The 11053-nt window shown below is 34.4% G+C and overlaps 1 protein-coding gene across 1 annotated transcript; it reads left to right on the top strand.

The window, feature by feature from the left end:
- Positions 1–9531: 9531 nt before the first annotated feature.
- Positions 9532–10721, top strand: LOC145068143 (uncharacterized). Its single transcript, XM_079015123.1, has 4 exons — positions 9532–9611; positions 9701–9879; positions 9958–10413; positions 10564–10721. The coding sequence occupies exons 1-4, from the start codon at positions 9532–9534 to the stop codon at positions 10719–10721; spliced, it is 873 nt and encodes a 290-aa protein (XP_078871249.1).
- Positions 10722–11053: the final 332 nt, after the last annotated feature.

Below are 11053 nucleotides of genomic sequence, written 5' to 3'. Positions count from 1 at the left end.
AATCCGTATGCAGATGGCGTTTGAGCTAGCTTCTTTCTTTTGGTCCTGGGTAATTTCTTCTACTTAATCCCCTAACATATTTTAATCTCATAAGTTGGGATAATATATATTTATACATCAATTATGCACTTTTGTTATTTCAGTGGCAATTCGGTTATAATTCTTGTTTCATCAAGAACCACATGCTCGTGTACATATGCTTGTTTTTAGGGTTTGAATAAAGTTCCTTTCAATTTTGACACGGATTTCATACAAAATTAAACCTATCAATATTCTTATCTCTGGTGGGTGTGTGAGAAAAACAGAGTTCAGTTGTAGCAAATATTGGGCACATGGAGGTGACTTTGGAGATACACCAAATGACTTAAATTTCTGCTTAAATGGCCTCATATGGCATGATCGGACTACTCATCCTGCTCTAAATGGTGATAACTATAATTTCTTTTTGCTTAGTATTTAGGTTTTTGTTTAGTTATTTCCAACAAAAATGTTTCCATGATGAATCTTTTGGTAGAGACAATGTATAAGAATTACTTCATTGAGCTAAGTATGATGCGATCCTTTGTTTATTTGTTTTCAGAGGTCAAGTATTGCTATCAACCAATTAAAATTTCGTTCACCAATGGCGTAATTAAGGTATCAATATCATCACTCTTACTTATTTTCCTATATCATTTTCATGAAAATGTTTATGTTGCGCATTATATATTCATATGTCGAGTTGTGCTTTCTATATAGCAAATGTTAACCTTGGTCTTTGCGTTTTTTGTTCATAGATTACAAACACCAATTTCTTTCAAACAACAGAAGATCTAGAGTTTAATTGGGTGATTGAAGGTGATGGATGTAAACTTGATTTTGGAACTCTCAGTCTACCAACATTAGAGTTTAATTGGGTGATTGAAGGTGATTTTGGTTCTTGCAACGAGACTCAAGATATCATATTTTGGCATGGCTAGAAGCTTTGGAGGAAATGAGACGCAAGCAAAAGTAAACACACAGAGAGTTGTTGGCACATAGTAAGCTAGATGATGCAATTGTACATAAATGAGTTCATTTTTTATAACATTTACTCACTTTTGGAATAATTATTTGTATTTGACATATTAGTGAAATGAATTATCTTTGTTATTTATGGTATTTTATTTTGTATTATGAGATTTTTAATGTATTATTTAATTCGAAAATTAGTAAATCTAAAAATAATAATTTTTTTAAACATTTAAAATTATGATACGCAAAAATGTGTGTCGTCTTCATTTATGACATGACCTTTCTTGACAGGGGCTTTCTTGATACGCATTGCGTGTCATTAACACGCGCGTTGTAAGGTTACGACACGCCAATGCGTGTCGTCTTCCTTTATGACAGGGCCTTCCTTGATACGCATTGCGTGTCGTAAACGTGCGTCGTAATTGCACGTCTTAAATGAGCGTCGTAAATGCGCGTCGTCTACAGACGACGCGCAAAAGCGCGTCATCTTTCTTTATGATAGGGCCTTCCTTGACGTGCATTTGCACGTCGTCTGAGCCTTCTACGACGCGCAATGAGCGTCGTAAAAGGCTGTTTTTCTAGTAGTGTGGTAGTTATGGACATAGTACCTATTAGATAAACACTGGTAGCTATGGATTTAGTACCCGATGAATAGACTATAACAACTATAGAATTAGTGCTTTACGAACGAGCATTGGCAGCTATGGATTTAGTGCCAGTCCTATAACCCTGGAAGTAAGGGACTTCGGAATAAACGAATGCATGATAGATGACTCTTACGATAAATCCTTAAGAGTAAAGAAGATAAAGAGGATGGGTAATTGGGGTTGATTGTTTGATTGATTAAACATAATAATTATATTATTATGGGTTGAAAACCCTATGTCCTCACCAGGTTTCCCAACCTGACCCACTCAGTTTATTTATATCACAGGTGTCGATACGAAGTGACATTACACTGAGAGATTAAAGAGATGTAGATCACTAGTGTAAAGAAAGGTAAGTTCCGTTTATGCTTATCTTCCTGTATTGACGATGACATCCCAAACGTTTTAAAATGAATAAAATATGTTTCTTTGAAAATGTTTTGATAACGTATTTATCGTATTTTTCCAGAAACAAATTCCGCAACATTTTTATGAAAAGAAGTACTCTGATGTTTATAAAGCATAAACAAAATCGGTCTTTTCTGGCCGTGAAAATGGGGATGTCACAGTTGGTATTAGAGCATTAGTTTAAGCGAACTAGGAATATGGATTTATTTCTAGACTTAAACTTAGAATGCTAAGCAATGATTGTGAGGAGTGTGTCTAATAAAATTTAGGTGATACACCTGAATAGACACAAGCACTAGCCAATTTAGGGAAAATTCCTAACACGCTTCTATGTGCTAAATGATTTTTGATATGCATTATATGATCGGATCCATGGTCTGTTGCCGACCGGATCTGGATATTTTATGTGCTCAGGTTTCTAAACGTTTAATTACAATATTAGAACTGGCATGTAACTTTTTGGAGTAATAAGGAGGAATACGCGTCTAATTCTTCCTCTATCTATATTCTCGTCTCAATACACCAAACACCAACTTTGGAGAATAGAATGTCATGATAAGGACTCATAGAGAATTGAGTAAATAGAGGAAATGAAAAGGCTTATAATAGTGAATGACACCTATCGGAAGATATCATAAGAGTGGTATCTTGCCTTTAGAATATGTCATGCAGTACGTTTAGAGGAGTTCAGTACGTCCGAAGTACACCTTCGATTGGCAGGATGATGGAATGATTGGAGTAATTCATGAAGTTGACCTAGCTGAAGCAGAATTGATGATTGAAGATACGCATAGAAGAAGTACTAGTAGTGTCTAGGGAAATTTTTATGATTATTTGGTAACACTCGTATGTGTTAAATTGCTTTGTGATTTAGGACTTGGGGACTACGAGACAATACTTGGGACTAGTATGAGTAGGTGTGAAAGGTAGTAGATGCATATACTACCGGAAGCACAGGACCTACGCTTGGATCAGGGAAAGTCACAAGGTTACCAAGAAGCCAATAAATGATTCTGTTTTATTCGAGCATGTCGTTACCATCGTTTCAGTAATGACTAAGAAGATTGTTGTTATCCCTACCCTAGTGGTCATATCACATTGAGTCTGACTACGATGAGTAGGTTACGTGGTTCAGAAAACCAAGTTTGATGTAGCATCCGACTTAAACCACACGATTGAAATCAAAGCGATCAATAGAAGTATCGTGCTTGATTGTTAAAGAAGTTGGCAGCTAGAAATGCTACATGATAAAATGTGATTATATCACATTAGACGATGAAGGAAGGCATAACCCATTCTGGAATTTGACTCTAAGAGACTTGAGTCTAAGCATTGCTACATACGATGATAGGTCATTAGAATATGACACATCGGTCAATTGCAGTAATCAAATTAACTTATCCTAAGTTTGTTAAGAATAAGGAGTCTCTGATAAAGAATGAGGTTGTGACACGAAGGTCATGATTGAAAGTCTAACGAGCAGGTGCAAGACCGAGCACCGCCTGCAGTCAAGGAGTCCAAGAGTTAGATACTCGTTCGAAGCAACATAGAAGTTACAGTTATTACCTAGGATGAAGAGATAACGTATGGAGTCATTATACAATCCCGTTTCGTTGATGATTCCGGGACGTAATCATCCTAAGGGGGAGATAATTGTAACGCCCGCAGATCCGGGATTGTTAATTTAGAGGCAATAGGGGTCGAAAACGACTTTTCGACAAAAGATTATTTGGAATAAATAATCTTAACCAAGTTGTAGAATATGTCACAAGGTTTCAGTACATATAAAGAATGCCGAAATCCGAGTTATAACGAAGAAGTTATGACCCGTCGAAGTTTCGCGACGGAACCGACACGACACTGGGAAACGTAAATAGTGAGTTTACGATAGAGCGAGATTTAGACTTCAAGATCTAAACAGAAGTCATAGAATACGTTAAACCGAGAGTGTCCGTAAAAAGAACGCCCAAATCTGACTTTGTATGAGGAAGTTATGATTTTCGAAGTTTCGGATCTGCAGTGTACAACCCGAAATTTGAATATTAGATCGAGCGGTTTTTAGCCGACACATCCTGAACGAGAATCGAAGATCTCGTTAAGAGTAGCGTAACGAGAAAAGATGGGCGAAAACGGACATCGGATGAAGAAGTTATGAGAATTTAATGGACCAATCCTGTCCCGGCCTGTTAGTAATATAACTTTTAAAATAAATTCAAAATTAGCCAATGAAGTCTAAAAAAAAGTTGTAGAATACGTTCCCGCCTTCGCGTGGATATAAAGAACGTCGAAAACGGAGGTCGTATGTGAAAGTTACGAATCTTTAAAGATTCTAGTCGAATTTGTGAAGCCTGGTGAGGAGCTGGTAACGTGGCAGCATCTGGGCCACCCATCGGTGATGAAGAAATGCGCTTTGGATCCCGCCATGTAACCCTCGCTATTACGCCCCGCGTTCAAGGTTGGTACGTCCAGCGTACCTCGGTTCTTATCCATCCAAGTACGAAGTGCGAGCCAGCTGGTGCGAGTTGGCAACCCTATCCAGAGTTACGCACAGCGTAGTCCGAAGTTAGGCGCCTATAAAAGCCATGCGAAATGTTCCGGATTTCTCACTCATTTCTTCATTCTTTCTCTCACTAGTTTCTCTCTCTAAGGGTTTTAACCCTCCCCTAAGCCTAGGTGATCCCCTAGCACCCTAAGGAAGCCCCGAGGCTCCCGGAGTCCCGAGAAAAAGTGTCTTTCGGTTTTGAAACTCTGCTCCAAATAAAGTTCCGGTTTTCTTTAAAATCCGTTGTACGTGAGCTACGCTTACGCAATTTTTAATATAGCTTCCAAATAATTATAGTAATGTTATTAGGTCCTTAAAATAATTATTTGAGCTATTATTATGAGGTATATTGAGTGTTATTTAACGCTTATATAATAATAATAATAGCCAGACTATTAATTTGCCCTGGTTATCGTTAGACTAAACCCTAGTGGTATTGATACTAGGTTTTATCGAAGGAAATTGTTTTGAGAGTATCGAAGCGTTGTCCGAGTGCTGAGTCACCACTTTTCATGTGAGTGCATAGTTACTTTCATCTTACACATAGATATGAAGTATTTTATATAAACTACGTGTTATGTGTGCATATTATCTGAATACTTGCTGTCTATGTTGGATGAATGTTTTATACATGTTTTAAATGATTTAAACTGTATACGTATTTTATATATACGAATATGTTGGGTATGACATGGGTAGATGAATGATGAGAGATAAAAGATGATGTGAGTAAACATAGGCAACTACAAACTTAGTGCCTAATAAATAATATTGGCTGCTATGGACTTAGTGCCTATTGGACAGACACCGGTAGCTATGGATTTAGTACCTGTTAGGAATTGGTAGCTATGGACTTAGTACCTATTAGATAAACACTGGTAGCTATGGATTTAGTACCCGATGAATAGACTATAGCAGCTATGGAATTAGTGCTTTACGAACGAGCATTGGCAGCTATGGATTTAGTGCCAGTCCTATAACCCTAGAAGTAAGGGACTTCGGAATAAACGAATGCAGGATAGATGACTCTTACGATAAATCCTTAAGAGTAAAGAAGATAATGGGGATGGGTAATTAGGGTTGATTGTTTGATTGATTAAACATAATAATTATATTATTGTGGGTTGAAAACCCTATGTCCTCACCAGGTTTCCCAACCTGACCCACTCAGTTTATTTATATCACAGGTGTCGATACGAAGTGACATTACACTGAGAGATTAAAGAGATGTAGATCACTAGTGTTAATAAATGTAAGTTCCATTTATGTTTATCTTACTGTATTGACGATGACATCCCAAACGTTTTAAAATGAATAAAATACGTTTCTTCGAAAATGTTTTGATAACGTATTTATCGTATTTTTTTGGGAACAAATTCCGCGACATTTTTATGAAAAGAAGTACTTTGATTTTTATAAAGCATAAACAAAATCGGTCTTTTCTGGCCGTTAAAATGGGGATGTCACACACATACACACACACACACACACACACATATATATATATATATATATATATATATATATATAATTTTAAAATTATATATATAAATTTTTTGAATTATATGATATATAAATAAATATACTAACCTGATCAATATCCTTCTAATGAGGTCCGCCAACCTTCCCTGCTGCTATTCGCCTCAAATAAAGTTTGTTCCCAGCTTCCAAAGTGGTGCCTTGGGGATTAACAATTGTCCACCTAACAGTCGAGGGATTGATTTCCTTGAGCAACGATGCCCATATTACCAAATACTGCGTGTTATAAGATAAGAAGTTAAATTTTGTACAGTTAATTATCCAAAACGTTTTGTGCAATGAAATAAGGGATATATCTTACCGTAGAGTCCAACCACCCAGACCCATACATGCCAAGTAAAGTTGCCCAAAATTCCCAATTCATCTCAAAACCTTTATAATGCTTATGTTCCAAAAAAGCGCCGTGTTGTTCTTTCACCATAATTTCCAAAATTCCTAATCAGTAGGCATGTAACGGTCCAATAGTAATTGTACGTTCTCTAAAGTACCGACCTTCTTTGGTTTTCTTCCTTTTTTGTTCTACACTGGTTCCGTGGACGGAACCTATAAAATCAAAATGTTAATTAATTTTTAATGATGATATAATTTATAAATAGAAAGTAATTTATTTAATACCTGTACGTAAGGCTCCCTACAATACTTCGATTTTATCTTCCCCCTCTTTTCTGGTGTAACCTTTACCGGTATAACTGTCTTATCGTTAATTTCAACAACAATTGGTGGTGACTCCACATACGTAGTGGATGACTCCGTATCCAAACCACCAAAAAATGTTTCATCATGGCCATCCACATTATCGATATCATTCACACCAAATTGTCTTTCATTTTCTCATTTGTCAATTTTCTTCGTAAACTGCTCGATTGTGGTTTCCAAATGATTAACAACACCTATTAACTTGTCTTTTTTACTGTCTAGTGAGGTGTTGTGGTTTGCGCCCCAAACATGAGAGGGTGAGATGATGTAATCTGCTTGCTGAAACTGAGAGGGTTGAGGTGATGGAGACCACTGTTTAGGGGGCTCTGTTGAATTGGTTGAGACTCCAATCCGTCCAAAGTCTAGCTCAGCTGACGCGAATATAATGACAATTTGATATCAAAATTCATTGCTTCAACAGCACGTGGAATGTTGTTTTCTTGCAAAATAAAAACATTAACTTTAACTACATATAAATTTTGAGATTTTTTACTATATATATATATATATATATAACTTTATAAGGAATGTATAACTATACCACTGACATGTCTAATATACGTAAACATTGCTCGATAGTTAATTGTGTTTTTATTCTCCATGCCCTCATTCTTGGAAATTCATTTGCGGTGTGATGCGCATACTTCAAAGCTTCTGGAAATGTCTCCAAAATCCATACCTAGTATAACTTTAACATGTTATGATTTGTCGATGATTATAAACACTTTAAAATGTGTAATATTAATTGCACGTAAAACTAACCTTAAACGAAAGGTGAAAATCGGTCACCATATACTTCAATGTCTTCACAGAACCCACATTGGCTTGATCTCGTAAATATCTGTAGATTTTCCCAAACTAGAGTCATAATTGTGTTTCACTATACCTTCATAAAAGCATACCCCAAGCAAGCCTATCGTACTCATAATAATTAATATAAATCATCTTGTAGTTATAAATAAATAGTATATTCACTACATGTTCCAATTACATAGATTATCGGCAAGCTCATACACTACCGACGAAATGCACGTGTTTGTACGTCCTATGAGACCTTTCAACAAAAACAAGATATTCATAAGCATTACCGCAACATCATCGCTACAAGCCAAGAATACTGGCCATTTTATGTAGTCTTCTATATCTTTCAGTCGTAAATCTTCATCTCTCAAATTTGGGAACAACCAACTCCGTAATGCAGGTTTTGTGTTCTGTTTTGTATTGATTACATCACCATAATGTCCAAATCTCAAACCGCTAATCAAACAAAAGTCGGTTTCACCATATTCTAGCACCCTACCTTGTAACTCGAACTGAAACCTCCTAGCCCTGGCTACGAGCACATCATAAACCTCATGCAACATCATCAAATGACAGAGCATCAGGTCACCATTCATGGTGACCAATGAAGATCCGAAATTGTGTCTCTCGAAATAATTCAAGTCGCCTACTATTTAGTTTTGGAATGAACTTCCTCAACATAGTCCCCACCACCCCCTTTAAAAGTTAATTCTGCAGCACATCCACACATACTATGCTGCAAAAGAAAAAACAATTAATAATACCGAATCCTGCATATAAAATCAAAATAAAAAATATAAATTTACGAATTCCGCAGAACATCATTTGTGAAATTTTTTAGCTGGATTTATTCTTATTCTACCAGCATATCTTCAAATAACCTGTTATTTTGGCTACCAGCAAGAAATATTATCCTAATTTTGATTTGAAAAGTACAATGTTGTAATAACAAAAATTAAAGTAAAATGCTATAACAAAACAAAAAATAGCATACTGGCTATTTGAAAAGTACAATGTTGTAATAACAAAATCTGAATGACAATATTTCCTAATGTCAAATCTGTAAGAGTTATTTTCAACTCTTATGACAAATATGTCAAATATGTGTAAGAACTCGTTAATTATGTTTAGTGATTTAACTAGTATAAATAGCCCGTAAAAGATACACCAATTTGAATACTTTATATAAGTTATCAAATTCTCTCTAAATCTCATTTCTTCTTTCTTAAAGGTTCTTAGTTTAGTTTTACTAATCTTGTTTTAATTACATCAAATTTATAACACGTTATCAACATGAAAGCTCAAATCAAGGTTATTTAACAAGTGGAAATCACATCTATCTTAATCAAGGTATGTATTACTAAGTAAAAACATTATTAATTATAATAACCTTCATCATATTAAAATAATAATAATACTAATGAATTACTAAAACTTATACATTATGAACATTATGGACTACTAACGATTTTTATTTCTTATACTAACATTTTTTTTATGTATTCTAATTTTTATGCATACTAACATTTACATTATGCAACTAACTTTTATTTATGCATACTAACATTTAAATTATGCAACTAGTCTTCATTTATATATAAGTGTCAATGTTTATTCATATTTTTCAAAATTTTATAAACATTTACTAATATTTATTTATGTTTCTAATTACTAAATTATACCTAGTAATATATATATATATATATATATATATATATATATATATATATATATATATATATATATGCAACGGTTATAAACAGCAAAAACAACGGCTATATTTTTTACTATAAATAAACACCTTTACCCTACTTATTTTACCCACAACAAATATTTCTCTCTTCTATAAAAAAAAATCAATTTCAAGAATCAAGCTTCAAGATGATTCATCCGTTTGTTATAATCATGACTATAATAGTCATATTACTTTTCATCCCAATTCTTAACGTCGAAGATAATATGGAATTTCAACTACTTTTAGGCTTGTATGCAATGTTAGCTTTACCGCTTCTTTTTTGTGTAATATTTATTTAAATAAATGGATTTTAACTTTTATTTTGTCTAAAATTTATAGTTACAATATGTCCAACATTGCAAAGCTCGAGTTTGCAGCACTTGAAGTTAGTGGGAAAAACTATGTGCCATGGATGATAGATGTAAAAATGCATCTTGAGTCCATGGGAATCTCAAATGCTATAAATGAATTTAATAATTGCTTGGTACAAGACAAATCAAGAGCACAAGTTTTCCTTCGTAAGCATATTGATGAAATGTTGAGATTTGAATATCTTGATGTTATTGATCCAAGTATTCTTTGAAATCTTTTAAAAGAAAGATTTGATCATCAAAAGGAAGTTATACTTCCAAATGCTAGAGATGAATGGAGAACACTGAGATTTCAAGACTTCAAGAAAGTAAATGAATACAACTCAGCTTTGTTCAGAATATGTTCACAACTCAAGTATTGTGGACAAGAAGTTATTGATGAAGATATGTTGGAGAAAACTTATTCCACATTTCATGCAACAAACATTACCTTGATGCAACAATATCGGATGCAAAAGTTCACAAGATATTCTGAACTAAATGCGTGTCTGCTTGTTACAGAGCAAAACAATGAGCCCTTGATGAAAAACCATGAATCTCATCCAACGGGATCAGTAGAACTTTTTGAAGCAAATGCTACAAATATTGATGGTCATCGGAACAATACACGTGGACGAGGCCGTGGCTATTTTAATCGAAACAAAAGCCATAATCAGAACCATAGTTTTGGTTGTGGACAAGGTAATAATCATGGTCATGGCCAGAAAAAGAATAATTACCAATCTTCACAAAGAAACAATGTCCATACATAAGATAAGGCCAAAGTGGCAAGGCATGATACTGGGACATCACAAAAATATGATGGTTCATGTTATAGATGTGGTAGCACAGGCCATTGGTCAAGGACCTTTCGCACACCTGCACATCTTTGTCAACTTTATCAAGAGTCCATTAAAGGAAAAGGAAAAGAAGCAAACCTCGTTGATAATGTTGAATTCACTCCGCTAACTTTTGATGAATTCTGCAATGAGATGGAAGACATAAACTAAAATTTTCTATTATTATTCTAATAAACTTGTTTTTCCTTTATTTGTTTTTCATGTAATGTCTTTCCTACAATAAATGAACTTTCTTTATAATAATTATTATGATTATGTTTATTCGCTTATTATTTTTTTTTTATATGTGAAGTTTAATATGAGTCCAATTGGAGCACAACACCAAGAAAAGGTTGGGGATCTTTGTATAGCACAAGTTTTTCTGTAGAAAATGCCTTATTTTCTCCAAAGTCTAATAGAAACTTACTAAGTTTCAATGACATATATTTCAAAGGATATGACACAAAAACTGTGACCATTGAAAATAAGAAATATATGTATAT

This window comes from Lactuca serriola, chromosome 8 (assembly GCF_051521515.1).
Source record: "Lactuca serriola cultivar US96UC23 chromosome 8, Lser_US96UC23_V15, whole genome shotgun sequence".
Lineage (NCBI taxonomy): Eukaryota > Viridiplantae > Streptophyta > Magnoliopsida > Asterales > Asteraceae > Lactuca > Lactuca serriola.
This window is presented reverse-complemented; position numbering and strand designations above follow the sequence as displayed.